This window comes from Bombina bombina, chromosome 9 (genome assembly GCF_027579735.1).
Source record: "Bombina bombina isolate aBomBom1 chromosome 9, aBomBom1.pri, whole genome shotgun sequence".
NCBI lineage: Eukaryota > Metazoa > Chordata > Amphibia > Anura > Bombinatoridae > Bombina > Bombina bombina.
Window position 1 is genome coordinate 139,085,036 of NC_069507.1, and position 17,393 is coordinate 139,102,428.

General features: G+C 38.3%; 1 protein-coding gene across 1 annotated transcript in view; it reads left to right on the forward strand.

Moving 5' to 3' along the window:
- LOC128640077 (uncharacterized) overlaps positions 1-17,393 on the forward strand; it is a 227,037-nt gene that overhangs the window by 39,318 nt on the left and 170,326 nt on the right. The window contains exon 2 of the mRNA XM_053692408.1: positions 10,879-10,954. Within this exon, the coding sequence (XP_053548383.1) occupies positions 10,879-10,954 (76 nt within the window). The remainder of the gene's footprint in view (positions 1-10,878; positions 10,955-17,393) is intronic.

Genomic DNA, 17,393 nt, shown 5'->3' on the forward strand with positions numbered 1-17,393 from the left:
TTTTCTTTGAAGTATGTTGGGATTTTTTTTAGGTTTTCACCAGCATTATTTGAAAATAATTTATTATTTATTTCCACGCATTCCTTAATTTCCAAATCAGAGGGAGGCATGGTCTTTTGCCAGAAAGCTACCACAATAATTTCCAGTCCCCCCCCCCTCCTTTTCTTTAATTTATGCATTAAAGTGAAGGTAAACTTTGATGAATAAAAGCCCGTTTTTAAAAATACTATTAAAAACAGAGGCACTTTTATTCATCAAAGTTTAGAAAGCAGCCGTTTTGTTTAAAAACTTACCTCTCTCCTCTTCACAGCCGGAGCAGCTTCCCCCGCACGGCGATCCTCTCTTCACACGTCAACAATTACTAATCCAGCTTCCTCCAATCATGACATGGCCTCAGGCAATGATTCCCCTGGGGGGAAAGCCGTGATTGGAGGAAGCCGGATTAGTAATTGCCGACGTGTGAAGAGAGGATCTTAAGGCGGGGGTGGCTGCCCCGGCTTTGAAGAGAGGCTTTGAAGAGGAGAGAGGTAAGTTTTTAAACAAAACGGCTGCTTTCTAAACTTTGATGAATTAAAGTGCCCCTGTTTTTAATAGTATTTTTAAAAACCGGGCTTTCATTCATGAAAGTTTACCTTCACTTTAACCTAAACATATTCTTACTATATATTTTTTTTAGATATTTTTCAGTGTTATTTCTCATTTTTAAGTTTTTTTTGACTGAGCTTTGACAAAGAGTTAATATTGTGCATAACCAATAATAATGTGTAGGTGTTTTAAAAGTTTGCAATGTCTCCATACAATTTTTAAAGGAACGGTAAAAATACATGAGAATTGAATAATCAAGAAATGTATAATAAAACAACAATGCAATAAGTCAAATGTAACCCTTTGAGTGCTAAGCACTTTCCCACCTGGGTGCTAAGGTTTTCTTAAAGGGGTTTTTATTTAATATTTTTAAAAATGTTTTTTTTTTACTTTTTTTTTATTTATTTCAGATCCCCACCATTGGAAAGGTTAGGCGATTACCTTTCCAATGGTGGGTCTTGGGGGTCTGTAGCTGCTTAGATGCCTGAGATACAGGCTTCTAAGCAGCATGCCCCCTGCTCCTATATTTAACATTGTTAATGTTAAAGTTGCGCGGTGACGTCACCACGCAAAACGGAAGCCCCGCCGATGCCTTTCATTATGCAGCACCGATCGCCGGGGTAGGAGCGGGTGGGAGCCCCAGATCTCCCTCAGGTTAGGAAGAGTGCTAGTGACGGCTCTGAGCCGTCATTAGCACCTGAGTGGGAAACTCTGTGATGGCTCAGAGCCGTCATTAGCACTCAAGGGGTTAAATGAGTAGCAGAATTTTGTTCAGACAAACTTCAGTTATTTCCATTTCCCTCCCACTGTATCACATGACAGCAATCACGAAACACATGTATACATTGTGATCTCTTGCACATGCTCAGTAGAAGCTGGTGTCTCAGTAAGTGTTCAAATACAAAACTGCACATTTTAATAACAGAAGTAAATCCATTTTTGTTTTGATTTTTTTTTCTTTGCATTTTTTACCCACAAACCTCCCTTTAGATTGAATAGTTTCTAAATCTCAGTAGAGCTGCTAAACTAATTTCAGAGATTATCCATATTTCTCTTTTGGTTTGAAGCCACATGCAAATGTAATGATATCAGACATACAAATACATGGTGTGAATACTGTTGTAGTCCCTGTTGTGCACTCGGTTATCCTTTACCTCTGGAATATGCAATGTACAGCATTAGTGGGAATCGGGTAGCGCTTAGATTTATATTTTTCCCATGACCCACTGGAAGAGGGTGTTATATTTATATTACAAGAAAACAATCCCACTATGTTTGGATCACACAATCAGCTGTATTTTTATTTATTTTTTCTCATTTCCTTATTACCTAACGTAAAAATATACTATAGGTATATGTATTTACCCTACCAGATTCATAAGGCTGTGGGTCCTATTACTAAAGAAGGTTAAATCTGCCAAACTCATGATATACCAGAAGTTCAGAGTCCAAAATATATATTTAAGCTAGTTTATACACAAGTGTATGTGAATCATGGCCTTTTGATAATGTTCAGGATGCCAGTAACTTCTCCATCGAGATTTGCTTTTCTGCTCTGAGGAATGATATACACTTTGTAAGAATCACTTTATTCATATTTTTAGTACTAAGGATCCAGTATTGAAATCTTGTAAGATTACTTTTTTAATACTGGTAACCATACGACCAGATTTATCATTGCCTACACCACTGACAATTAAAGGGACATAAAACTCACATTTCTCTTGTTAAGTGTATCCAGTCCACGGATCATCCATTACTTATGGGATATTAACTCCTCCCCAACAGGAAGTGCAAGAGGATTCACCCAGCAGAGCTGCTATATAGCTCCTCCCCTAACTGCCATTCCCAGTCATTCTCTTGCACCCAACGAATAGATAGGATGTGTGAGAGGACTGTGGTGATTATACTTAGTTTCATACCTTCAATCAAAAGTTTGTTATTTTATAATAGCACCGGAGTGTGTTATTCCTTCTCTGGTAGAATTTGAAGAAGAATCTACCTGAGTTTTTCTATGATTTTAGCCGGAGTAGTTAAGATCATATTGCTGTTTCTCGGCCATCTGAGGAGAGGTAAACTTCAGATCAGGGGACAGCGGGCAGATTAATCTGCAAAGAGGTATGTAGCAGCTTATTATTTTCTGACAATGGAATTGATGAGAAAATTCTGCCATACCGATATAATGTAAAGTCAGCCTTAAATGCAGTAGCAGCAACTGGTATCAGGCTGTCATGTATGTATATTTTACACTTCAGTATTCTGGGGAATGGCACTTCACTGGAATTATACTGTATGCATAAAACTTTAGCCTAATTTGCAGGGACTAGCAACAGGCTTTTTAATAACACTCAATTTATTAATGTTAAACGTTTTTTGCTGGCATGTAAAATCGTTTAATTTTCTGAGGTACTGGGTGAAAAAATGTTTTGGGCACTATTTTTTTCCACTTGGCAGTCGTTTTATTTAATTTATGACAGTTTACTGATCTCTCTCACTGTTAGCTATCAGGGTTAGTTATCCTTTGCTAATGGGAGCAATCCTTTGCTAAAATTGTGTTTTTTACAAAGATTTGATGCTATAACTTTTCAGTTTATTAATTTTCAACTGTCATAACTTTTTCTGTGCTTCTTATAGGCACAGTACGTTTTCATATTATAGTAAATTACTTGAAAAGTATTTCCAAGTTGCTAGTTTATTTGCTAGTGTGTTAAACATGTCTGATTCAGAGGAAGATATCTGTGCTATATGTGCTAAAGCCAAAGTGGAGCCCAATAGAAATTTATGTACTAACTGTATTGATGCTACTTTAAATAAAAGTCAATCTGTACAAATTGAACATATTTCACCAAACAACGAGGGGAGAGTTATGCCGACTAACTCGCCTCACGTGTCAGTACCTGCATCTCCCGCTCGGGAGGTGCGTGATATTGTAGCGCCGAGTACATCTGGGCGGCCATTACAAATCACATTACAGGATATGGCTACTGTTATGACTGAAGTTTTGGCTAAATTACCAGAACTAAGAGGTAAGCGTGATCACTCTGGGGTGAGAACAGAGTGCGCTGATAATATTAGGGCCATGTCAGACACTGCGTCACAATTTGCAGAACATGAGGACGGAGAGCTTCATTCTGCGGGTGACGGTTCTGATCCAAACAAACTGGATTCAGATATTTCAAATTTTAAATTTAAGCTGGAAAACCTCCGTGTATTACTAGGGGAGGTGTTAGCGGCTCTGAATGATTGTAACACAGTTGCAATACCAGAGAAAATGTGTAGGTTGGATAAATATTTTGCGGTACCCGGCGAGTACTGACGTTTTTCCTATACCTAAGAGACTTACTGAAATTGTTACTAAGGAGTGGGATAGACCCGGTGTGCCGTTCTCACCCCCTCCGATATTTAGAAAGATGTTTCCAATAGACGCCACCACACGGGACTTATGGCAAACGGTCCCTAAGGTGGAGGGAGCAGTTTCTACTTTAGCTAAGCGTACCACTATCCCGGTGGAGGATAGCTGTGCCTTTTCAGATCCAATGGATAAAAAGTTAGAGGGTTACCTTAAGAAAATGTTTGTTCAACAAGGTTTTATATTGCAACCTCTTGCATGCATTGCGCCTGTCACGGCTGCAGCAGCATTTTGGTTTGAGTCTCTGGAAGAGACACTTGAATCAGCTCCATTAGATGAGATTACACACAAGCTTAAAGCCCTTAAGTTAGCTAACTCATTTATTTCAGATGCCGTAGTACATTTAACTAAACTTACGGCTAAGAATTCCGGATTCGCCATTCAGGCACGCAGAGCACTGTGGCTAAAATCCTGGTCAGCTGACGTTACTTCTAAATCTAAATTGCTTAATATACCTTTCAAAGGGCAGACCTTATTCGGGCCCGGGTTGAAAGAAATTATCGCTGACATTACAGGAGGTAAAGGCCATGCCCTGCCTCAAGACAGAGCCAAACCTAAGGCTAGACAGTCTAATTTTCGTTCCTTTCGTAATTTCAAAGCAGGAGCAGCATCAACTTCCTCTGCACCAAAACAGGAAGGAGCTGTTGCTCGCTACAGACAAGGCTGGAGACCTAACCAGTCCTGGAACAAGGGCAAGCAGGCCAGGAAACCTGCTGCTGCCCCTAAGACAGCATGAATCGAGGGCCCCCGATCCGGGAACGGATCTAGTGGGGGGAAGACTTTCTCTCTTCGCCCAGGCTTGGGCAAGAGATGTCCAGGATTCCTGGGCGTTAGAGATCATATCTCAGGGATACCTTCTAGACTTCAAATTCTCTCCCCAAAGAGGGAGATTTCATTTGTCAAGGTTGTCAACAAACCAAATAAAGAAAGAGGCGTTTCTACGCTGCGTACAAGATCTTTTATTAATGGGAGTGATCCATCCGGTTCCGCGGTCGGAACAAGGACAAGGGTTTTACTCAAATCTGTTTGTGGTTCCCAAAAAAGAGGGAACTTTCAGGCCAATCTTGGATTTAAAGATCCTAAACAAATTCCTAAGAGTTCCATCGTTCAAAATGGAAACTATTCGGACAATTTTACCCATGATCCAAAAGGGTCAGTACATGACCACAGTGGATTTAAAGGATGCTTACCTTCACATACCGATTCACAAAGATCATTACCGGTATCTAAGGTTTGCCTTTCTAGACAGGCATTACCAGTTTGTAGCTCTTCCATTCGGATTGGCTACGGCTCCGAGAATCTTCACAAAGGTTCTGGGTGCTCTTCTGGCGGTACTAAGACCGCGAGGAATTGCGGTAGCTCTGTACCTAGACGACATTCTGATACAAGCTTCAAGCTTTCAAACTGCCAAGTCTCATACAGAGTTAGTACTGGCATTTCTAAGGTCGCATGGATGGAAGGTGAACGAAAAGAAGAGTTCTCTCTTTCCACTCACAAGAGTTCCCTTCTTGGGGACTCTTATAGATTCTGTAGAAATGAAGATTTACCTGACAGAAGACAGGTTAACAAAGCTTCAAAATGCATGCCGTGTCCTTCATTCCATTCAACACCCGTCAGTAGCTCAATGCATGGAGGTGATCGGCTTAATGGTAGCAGCAATGGACATAGTACCCTTTGCACGCCTACATCTCAGACCGCTGCAATTGTGCATGCTAAGTCAGTGGAATGGGGATTACTCAGACTTGTCCCCTACTCTGAATCTGGATCAAGAGACCAGAAATTCTCTTCTATGGTGGCTTTCTCGGCCACATCTGTCCAGGGGGATGCCATTCAGCAGGCCGGACTGGACAATTGTAACAACAGACGCCAGCCTACTAGGTTGGGGCGCTGTCTGGAATTCTCTGAAGGCTCAGGGACAATGGAATCAGGAGGAGAGTCTCCTACCAATAAACATTCTGGAATTGAGAGCAGTTCTCAATGCCCTTCTGGCTTGGCCCCAGTTAACAACTCGGGGGTTCATCAGGTTTCAGTCGGACAACATCACGACTGTAGCTTACATCAACCATCAGGGAGGGACAAGAAGCTCCCTAGCAATGATGGAAGTATCAAAGATAATTCGCTGGGCAGAGTCTCACTCTTGCCACCTGTCAGCAATCCACATCCCGGGAGTGGAGAACTGGGAGGCGGATTTCTTAAGTCGTCAGACTTTTCATCCGGGGGAGTGGGAACTTCATCCGGAGGTCTTTGCCCAAATACTTCGACGTTGGGGCAAACCAGAGATAGATCTCATGGCGTCTCGACAGAACGCCAAGCTTCCTCGTTACGGGTCCAGATCCAGGGATCCGGGAGCGGTTCTGATAGATGCTTTGACAGCACCTTGGACCTTCGGGATGGCTTATGTGTTTCCACCCTTCCCGATGCTTCCTCGATTGATTGCCAGAATCAAACAGGAGAGAGCATCAGTGATTCTAATAGCGCCTGCATGGCCACGCAGGACTTGGTATGCAGATCTAGTGGACATGTCATCCTGTCCACCTTGGTCGCTACCTCTGAAACAGGACCTTCTGATCCAGGGTCCCTTCAAACATCAAAATCTAATTTCTCTGAAGCTGACTGCTTGGAAATTGAACGCTTGATTTTATCAAAACGTGGTTTTTCTGAGTCAGTTATTGATACCTTAATACAGGCTAGGAAGCCTGTTACCAGAAAGATTTACCATAAGATATGGCGCAAATACTTATATTGGTGCGAATCCAAGAGTTACTCATGGAGTAAGGTTAGGATTCCGAGGATATTGTCTTTTCTACAAGAAGGTTTAGAAAAGGGTTTATCCGCTAGTTGCTTAAAGGGACAGATTTCAGCTCTGTCCATTCTTTTACACAAACGTCTGTCAGAAGTTCCGGACGTTCAAGCTTTTTGTCAGGCTTTAGCTAGGATCAAGCCTGTGTTTAAAACTGTTGCTCCACCATGGAGTTTGAACTTAGTTCTTAATGTTTTACAGGGGGTTCCGTTTGAACCCCTTCATTCCATTGATATCAAGTTGTTATCTTGGAAAGTTCTGTTTTTAATGGCGATTTCCTCGGCTCGAAGAGTCTCTGAGTTATCTGCCTTACATTGTGATTCTCCTTATCTGATTTTTCATTCAGACAAGGTAGTTTTGCGTACTAAACCTGGGTTCCTACCTAAGGTGGTCACTAACAGGAATATCAATCAAGAGATTGTGGTTCCATCTTTGTGTCCTAATCCTTCTTCGAAAAAGGAACGTCTGCTACACAATCTAGATGTAGTCCGTGCCCTGAAATTTTATCTACAGGCAACTAAGGATTTTCGACAAACGTCTTCCCTGTTTGTCGTTTATTCTGGTCAGAGGAGAGGTCAAAAAGCTTCGGCTACCTCTCTCTCCTTTTGGCTTCGTAGCATAATACGGTTAGCCTATGAGACTGCTGGACAGCAGCCTCCTGAAAGAATTACAGCACATTCTACTAGAGCTGTGGCTTCCACTTGGGCCTTTAAGAATGAGGCTTCTGTTGAACAGATTTGCAAGGCTGCAACTTGGTCTTCTCTTCATACTTTTTCCAAATTTTACAAATTTGACACTTTTGCTTCTTCGGAGGCTGTCTTTGGGAGAAAGGTTCTTCAGGCAGTGGTTCCTTCCGTATAAAGAGCCTGCCTGTCCCTCCCGTCATCCGTGTACTTTAGCTTTGGTATTGGTATCCCATAAGTAATGGATGATCCGTGGACTGGATACACTTAACAAGAGAAAACATAATTTATGCTTACCTGATAAATTTATTTCTCTTGTAGTGTATCCAGTCCACGGCCCGCCCTGTCAATTTAAGGCAGGTAATTTTTCCATTAAACTACAGTCACCACTGCACCCTATGGTTTTCCTTTCTCTGCATATTTTTGACTGGTAATGGCAGTTAGGGGAGGAGCTATATAGCAGCTCTGCTGGGTGAATCCTCTTGCACTTCCTGTTGGGGAGGAGTTAATATCCCATAAGTAATGGATGATCCGTGGACTGGATACACTACAAGAGAAATAAATTTATCAGGTAAGCATAAATTATGTTTTTTTTTCTTTCATGATTCAGATAGAGCATGTAATTTTAAACAACTTTCTAATTTACTTCTATTATCTAATTTACGTCATTCTTTTGATATTCTTTGCTGAAAAGCATATCTAGATAGGTGCAACAGCTGCTGATTGGGTGCTGCACATAGATGCTTCATGCGATTGGCTCACACAAGAGCATTGCTATTTCTTAAACAAAGGATATCTCAAGAATGAAGCAATTTAGATAATAGAAGTAAATTGGAATGCTGTATTCTCTACCTGAATCATGAAAAAATGTGGGTTTAGTGTCCCTTTAATAATGACTGTTTTTTGCTTTCTGGGGTTCTTTTTAATGTCTCACTTTTGGGTGAGCAATAACTTCCAAGCTGTTCACTAAACGTCTGTCACATTAAAAGGGACATTGTGCACTAGATTTTTCTTTTCATTAATGTATTGTAGATAATCCATGTATACAGCCAATCTGGGAGTGTTTTTGCAACAATGTATAATTCTGCTTATTTTTTTAACAACATTGTGCTGATTTTCAGACTTCTAAACAAACCCCAAAGTATCAGATGTAGACCCAAGTCTACAGGCTCCTGTTTGTGTAATTGGTCTTTTCATATGCAGGAGAGAGGGGAGTGTCTGCTCTTTTTGCTTTCTCAGCCCCTTTCAGTGGGTGTCCCAGCCTAACCTCATCAACAGTGCTAAACTGGGAGCTTCTAAATAAGATTTTAAAAGGATTTATGCTGGATTTTTATATCCATTACTGTGCATATTCTTCTTTATAGCAGTGTCTATTACATGCAGTTATATGAAAATAAGTGTATACTGTCCCTTTAAAGGGACAGGCTGCAATTGTTTTTCAATAGCTCCACCCACTACTTGTCTCATTTTGAGGAGCCAATCTGGGCTTAATTCTGCAGCTGAAAAGGCTAGCCCTCATCACAATATTATCTGTTAAAGAAAATTAGAGAAAGATATGTAGCAAGGTTAGCTTTGAGAATTGGCAGAGTGTGCTTTCAGTTTAATTAGCAGTAGAAAAGCTGCAGTTTTCATAGCTGCATTACACTAAAAGGGAAAACCATTTATAGTAATATTTCAAGGTGTTTACTGTCTCTTTAAAGGGGTATGAAAGCCACATTTTTTTCATGTTTCAGATAGAGCATGTAATTTACTCCTTTTCATTTTATTCGTTCTCTTGGTATCTTTATTTGAAAGAGCAGGAATATAAGCTTAGGAGTCGGCCCATTTTTGGTTCAGCACCTGGGTAGCGCTTGCTGATGGGTGTCTAAATGTAGCCGCCAATCAGCAAGCGCTACCCAGGGTGCTGATTACAAAATTAAACTCTATATTTTTGTTTGTCATGCTTTTAATTATATTTACATCCTAAATACTGCTCCACGTCCCCCCCCCCTATAAAACCTTAAAGGGACAGTCTATTCAAAATTAAACTCTTGATTCATAGGGCATGTCATTTTAAACAACTTTCCAAATTACTTTTATCATCAATTTTACATTGTTCTTTTGGTATTTTTTGTTGAACGGTAAACCTTGGTAGGCTCAAATGCTAATTTCTAAGCCCTCTTATTTTAGAGCAGTTTGACAGTTTGTTTTACAGTTAGACACTGCTAGTTCATGTAGGTCATATAGATAACATTGTGCTCACTCCCGTGGAGTTACTTATGAGTCAGCACTGGCTAAAAAGCCTTGGTATCTTTTCTGCGGGTCTAAAATCCTATCCTGTATTTGTTAATTTCATGTTGTTCAGTGCATTTGTCACTTCATTTTAAATGATTGCGTCTGACGCCTCCATTTGTAGGGATGGGCGAATGTGTAAATTTCCGAATACGCATGTTATTACCGAAATTCGAATTATAAATCTGAATGTTGATAAGAACGAATATTCTTAAAAATTCTATAATCGAATGCTATTTACAGTTTTCGAATGTCACTTTCAAATTCGAATGTCTATAATTAGATCGAATTTTCACATTCCAAATTTTCGAATTTAACATTCAGTTTAACAAATACTATTCAGAAGTTCAATAGTTCATGTGGTAGGGAATCTAGTAAATTGATACATAATAGATACAAATATATCATTTCAAATGTTTCTATATAGAATATTGCTTAATTCAAATATTACATTTAAAGAAAGCATTAGAAATACTATTACAAATATAAGTTCAAATTTTTCTAAACTAATATTTTCGAATGTAGTCGTAAAATTCGAAACTGAACATTCAAAAATCGAATGTTAGAATGTTATGTAACATTCGAAATTCGATTTGAACGAATGTGTTAAAATTTGTTTTATTTTTCGAATGTTGCGAAACATTCGCCCATCCCTATCCATTTGGAGGAAATAGTTAATTAAAAGTAGTTAAATTAAAAGTAAAATGTGTTATAGCATTTTCTATCCCCCTACTGCTTGCATATAACCCCCTGCAAAAGATTAATCACATGTAGGTCAATCGTAATCCTTCAGAAAACGTATCTTATGGGTTTTCTACAGAAAATCACCATTATTTTTTTTTTTTAATATTTAATTTTATTTAATATTTTTTAGGTGTTCTGCGGGACTTGAGTGGCACTTATACTGTGTGTTTAACCCTTTCGTGGGGGTTAAACGCACAGTAGTGTAGGGTCGATTAGCCTTAAAAGTGCATTGTATCTTGAAAAGTAAGATATGTTGTACTGGTGAAAGGGAAGACTGATAATTTACATTCATACCATTTCATAGTTGGAGAAAATAATTTACTGATTTCTGTTGGTCGCTCTTACACTATTTTAAATTTAAAACGTATCCCTTTTTTCTCCCACAGATGGCGCAATCTGACACCCGTTGGAGACAGGATTCCAGGAACACGGTTTATCGCTTTTAAAGTGCCTCTGAGAGGGGTATGTGTACATTTTATGTGTTTTGGTGATTCAGAAAAATAGGTGATGGTTTTTATCCTTTATTGAAGAAAACCAAGGCAATATTATACAAAACACACATTTGCAAGAGCACATCATGACAGTTCTCCTGATATGTGCACACTACATACCTAGGTATTCTCTTTATCAAACAATATTTTGAGATTGAAGCAAATTTCCAAATAGAAGTAAACTAAAAAGATTGAAGCAAATTTCCAAATAGAAGTAAACTAAAAAGAAGAATTTTGTGTTTCATGTCTCTTAAATGTGTTAGTAGTGAGTGACATTATCTCTCCAATGCGCCAAAAAAAATTGAAGATCTGCATACAAATTATGCTTCCAAAACATTTTAAATGAAACTTTTATTAATTATTTGCAAAGCTCTTGCAAACCATGGTTGAATATATTTGATCTTGCCTCCCTTGATAGTTGCCAGTTCTAACTAACTGTAAATGAGATTGCACATTGCTTTAAGTAATCTCTGTGTAGTATGTTGTGTAGGAGATCTGGAATTAGTCTTCCAGACTCTCTGGGGAGGATGGGACAAGCACCCATTTTTACAGCAAAAGCAATGTATTTTAAATCAAAAGAAAACAAATCAATAGAAACAAACTAGTATTATATTTACTATTGATTTATACAAGATAACAAAGATTCGTGTGTACAAAAAGTGATAAAATAAGGAGATATGATTTCCAAGCATGCTCAACCCATTTTATTGGGTTGTGGTTTCAAAAAAACCAAAACCAGCTATTTCATATGCAAAAATAAAGTGAAAGAAGCAATTTCTCATACATTTTAATACTCTGCCGCTGCTGTCACCATCTACATCGGCTTGCAGTGTTGCCGTGGGTGATGTGGGGGAATCAGACAGACAGCGCATTGCAGGAGGGGAGGGAGGAGAGGAAGTGGTAGTTCTCTACAGATGAAAAAAAAAATATTAGTCGAGGAGAGATGAGTTCCTAAACTATGGAAAGAGGTGAAGGAGGGGGTAGTATATGCAATCGTTTGGGGGGGGGGATTGTAAGGGGGGGCCACTACACTACAGAAAAATGTTTTCAAAATATTTTTTTTTTTTTTTAAATACTAAAAACTGGCAGCACCTAGTTAAGGGGGGAGGATTAGAGAATTGTTTGCAGTGCTATCAGCTAGGTGGGCTCCATACACTACATAAATTGTCTGCCAGTACCTAAGATCGTGCCCGTGGTAACCAGTGGAGGGTGAGGGAGGGAAGAGAGCTGTTTGAGGGATCAGGGGGTGGGAGGTGGCAGTGTAATCGCTACACTACAGATAAAATTAACCTTACAAGCTACCTTATTAACCCCTTCACTGTCGGGAATTTCAGAAGTATGGTGCACAGCTGCAATTAGCGGCCTTCTAATTGCAAAAAACAACGGCAAAGCCATACATGTCTGCTGTTTCTGAACAAAGGGGACCCCAAAGAAGATCTTACCATTTGTTTGACTGCAGCAGTTGTGTGTAAATGATTTCAGTGAAAAACCCAAATTTGTGAAAGACCCCACATTTTTTTTATATGATCTCATTTGGCGGCGAAACGGTGGCATGAAATATACCAAAATGGGCTTAGATCAATACCTTGGTTTGTCTACTAAAAAAAAATATAGTTTTGCTAAAGAAAATAAAAAATGCTCTTTCTGTTTAAATGGTAATGGCAAAATGGTGATAGAAAAAAAAATATCTGGAACTTTGTGCAATTTATACAATTCTGGTCCTTAATGGGATATTAAACACTATGAGATGGTAATATAAGTATATTGCCAAGTTTTTTTTCTCTATATGATTTATATTTTATTTTGTCCCCTTTTCTTTTACAAAGATATGACGAGTCCACGGGTTTCATCCTTACTTGTGGGATATTAACCTCCTGCTGACAGGAAGTGGCAAAGAGCACCACAGCAGAACTGTATATATAGCTCCTCCCCTTCCCTCTCAATCCAGTCATTCTCTTTGCCTGTGTTAACACAGGAAGAGGTAAAGTGAAAGAGGTGATATTTTTAGTTATATTCAAGAAGTTTGTTATTTTAAAATGGTACCGGTGAGTACTATTTTTCTCAGTGTGACTGCAGAAATCGTTTCTAGTCAGGAAAGAACTAGAAAATGTTTCACCCTGATGCAGATGATCTTAGCAATTTTCTCTAAGATCCACTGGTTCCCACTAGCAGCTGAAGGTAATGCAGAGAACAGATCTTCAGAGTGGAGAATGCTGTCATGCTACAAGCAGCATTGAGGTATGTGCAGTCGTTTTTTTCTGGGAGAGACATAGTATACCAGAACAGGCTGACATTTTCCCCCATACAGGGGAGGGGTAAGCAGTTTACACTATACAATACGAATACAATAGTGTCCCTGGCAGTCCCTTTATTATATATACCATACATTTTTATTTAGTATACATACAAAAAGTGGAGGTGATAAAGTCACTTCCACAAAAGAATGCGGTTTTAGCACTCACTGTCTTAACCTCATATACGGCGTTTACTTCCAGAGTGTAAAACTTAACTTTTATTTATTTGACTAAAATAATTGGAGAAGGGGGAAAAAAGGGGGAAAAACATAAACGATTAAAAGCCTAGGATAAAGTAGTCTTGTATAGACTGTATTATATGCAATAATCTGTGTAAATAGGCCTTTGGGGTATGATAGCCCAGATAATTATATTACAGTATAATCTATACAGAAATCTATGCGGTACACCGGTTCAATTAAATAAGGCTTAGTTAATATAGTGTAGATTATTGTAGCAATACCCTGTATGGAGTTGCTTAAGCTCAGATTAGTAGTGCGGATGTCTTGTACAATAAGTAATCAGTTAAATACTGATACAATATGTTTATGTATACATATTGTTATCATCCATCCTCTGAGACTTTTATTTATTTTGGGTGATCTGTTACATATAGGGTAATCTACACATAAATTACTGGATTTCTATTGGTTGTCTTAATAGGAGGAACACTAATTGTTTTGGAATACAGGGATATTTCTAGGGTATCTGAGATAAGATAGTTGCCAGTATTGTCCTTCAGTTCTTTATTGTTGTATCAGTATAAGCCACTTAACAATGGCTGTGTTGTGGCTGCTACTGTCTTTGCTTGCACTCTCTTTTGTGTTTATTTATCGTAGGGTTATAGTCAAGTAACTTAGTTTGATTGCATTATAATATCCCACAACCTCTTATCTAATTGCGTTTGACCCTCTGGTCTATGACGGTTTTGTATTAAGAATAAACTAGAATGTAGTGTAATCAAGCTATTTTTCTTCCAAGTTTACATATACCTTATTCAATTCAGTATCATAATCGCTAAGTGTGCATTGAAGAAGCCCTAGCTATTCTGTATTTCCACGTCAAACTAGTAATATGGTCTTAAGCATAAGAGGTAATTTTTATTTTTTTGTGCAGCAGGGGTTTTCGTTGTTATTACTGTGTAGATCCCAGTACACTGTTAAGTGGTGTTGTTGTTTATTGATGTGATTGAATCAGAATATTGTGGTGTAACAATACCACTACACAGTGTGAAATACTTGGGTATTATGTTGTGCATCAGTTGTGATTTTTGAATTTCATTAAGTTTTAATGGTACTACTTGCAATATTATGCAGCAACTGAAGCAATTGTTATAGTAAGTTGTATTTTGCTGAATTCGAATTCCCTGTGCGTAGATAGTATCACTCTAGTGCAATCACTGTTAACATTTCAAATATGAAATTCTATTCCCCAAATGAACCGTAATGTAGTTCATTTAAATTTATTGAGACAGCAATCGTGTGTCTACAGAGAGCTCGCTACATGTAACTTGATACCCTGTTACTCTTTGCCCTTTAGTACACTTCTATAGTATGATAGGTTCTATTGTAACTATCGTTTACTCATACACAAAATGGTATCAGGCTACCAACATGTAGTTTATTCTGTTGGTCTGTTATTGTAAGTCAATCTCTTGATTTGACAGTACTCTGTGTAATTGCTGGTTATACTGGTAGTCTAAATTAGCCCAGTTACCCATGTGCATATCTCATACAAGTTTTAGCCGTATTGTAACCATTGGTCGTCAACTTATTACTGTTCAGCTCTGAAGCGATTATGAATCTAGGTTACTGATATAAACGGTATTGGTTAATGAGCCTCCCTCACAGGAGTTTCCTAAGTGGTGTACCACGCTGACAACCTATTGATGCCGGTGAGCCACAATAAACATAACCGACTACTATATCCTAATTTTTAAAAAAAGAGCTTAACATTGCTCTATCTCTACACCTAACGCGTTTCGCCCGTATAGGGCTTTATCAAAGGCGGCGGGCCGCCCGTCTCTGAGAAATTTAAACCCGGTATGGACCGGAAGTTCCGCCTTAGAAATTTTCTGATTCGGCAAATCCGCCTGTCACTCAAAGTCCACATTTTGTCTGGTTGTGGGTCCCGGATGTTGTTAAGGAGGATATTAGTATATCGGCTTAAGGTGGAATGTATTTAATTAAAGTCAATTTGCTGTAAGTTTGTTATTATGTCTTTACACAGAAGTGACAATTCATTCCGATATAGTACCATCCATGGCAAATTTGTTTAATCGTATCTTGCATAATTTCAATTACATGTATTTTTTCGATGTGATAATACATATGTCTATTTGTTTTGAGCTGTATGTAACTTAAGCTGTGATAGGGTCCTCGGATCGTATGTCCCTTTCTGTACTTATAGTCTAATGATGTGGGTACCTATTTAAAGGTCGACTGGTATGGTGGAATCCTTAATCAAATCTTAAGATGACCGTATCTGTATTGATTTTTAAATTTTTTATGAATCCACAAAGTTTTTTTGCTAGAAATTTATATTCAGGTAAAGAGATCTTGAGTGGCTAAACTCAGGGAATATCTTGTAGATTAAATTACTATCACATCTTTTCCATGCTACACATAGTATAGGAATTCCACTTTCCCTCTTCTTTAAACAAAAACGGGAACATAAAAATTCAGTTATCACTTTATATCACTGTATCATCCACTTACTACAGGAGATACACATTTACCACAACACGTCGAGATACGCAACACCTACCATCACGTATTAATAAACATCTTTTTATTGAACATTTTTACCTACCTCACTATTTACTTAGTTAGTATTTCTGACATTTTGTAGGTTTCCTTTGCTATCACAGTAGACCTAGGCTCTGCTTTTGAGATTTGTATTTGTCTTGGCACATCACACTGCTCACTGTTCACATTTAATCACGAAAACACCATGTCACCAATAGCACAAAAGATCAGCACATTTTTATTATTAACCATTTCACACAAAATCACTAGCCAAATGTTTTCATAGAACAAGGACAACTATGGGATAAAATTATATATGAATATAGAATAAAAGATATATATAAAAAGAACATAGCCAACTATGAACTCTCTTATTTTAACACAATTTCTCTTATTACTCACTTTTATTACATCGTAGGAAATACTTCCCTGATATAAATTTTTCAAAACATCGGAAGTAAGGACGAGATCATCATATATCAGAACAAGTGATTCCAAATTTAAAATCATTATTTGATTAGCCACTCAAGATCTCTTTACCTGAATATAAATTTCTAGCAAAAAAACTTTGTGGATTCATAAAAAATGTAAAAATCAATACAGATACGGTCATCTTAAGATTTGATTAAGGATTCCACCATACCAGTCGACCTTTAAATAGGTACCCACATCATTAGACTATAAGTACAGAAAGGGACATACGATCCGAGGACCCTATCACAGCTTAAGTTACATACAGCTCAAAACAAATAGACATATGTATTATTACATCGAAAAAATACATGTAATTGAAATTATGCAAGATACGATTAAACAAATTTGCCATGGATGGTACTATATCGGAATGAATTGTCACTTCTGTGTAAAGACATAATAACAAACTTACAGCAAATTGACTTTAATTAAATACATTCCACCTTAAGCCGATATACTAATATCCTCCTTAACAACATCCGGGACCCACAACCAGACAAAATGTGGACTTTGAGTGACAGGCGGATTTGCCGAATCAGAAAATTTCTAAGGCGGAACTTCCGGTCCATACCGGGTTTAAATTTCTCAGAGACGGGCGGCCCGCCGCCTTTGATAAAGCCCTATACGGGCGAAACGCGTTAGGTGTAGAGATAGAGCAATGTTAAGCTCTTTTTTTAAAAATTAGGATATAGTAGTCGGTTATGTTTATTGTGGCTCACCGGCATCAATAGGTTGTCAGCGTGGTACACCACTTAGGAAACTCCTGTGAGGGAGGCTCATTAACCAATACCGTTTATATCAGTAACCTAGATTCATAATCGCTTCAGAGCTGAACAGTAATAAGTTGACGACCAATGGTTACAATACGGCTAAAACTTGTATGAGATATGCACAT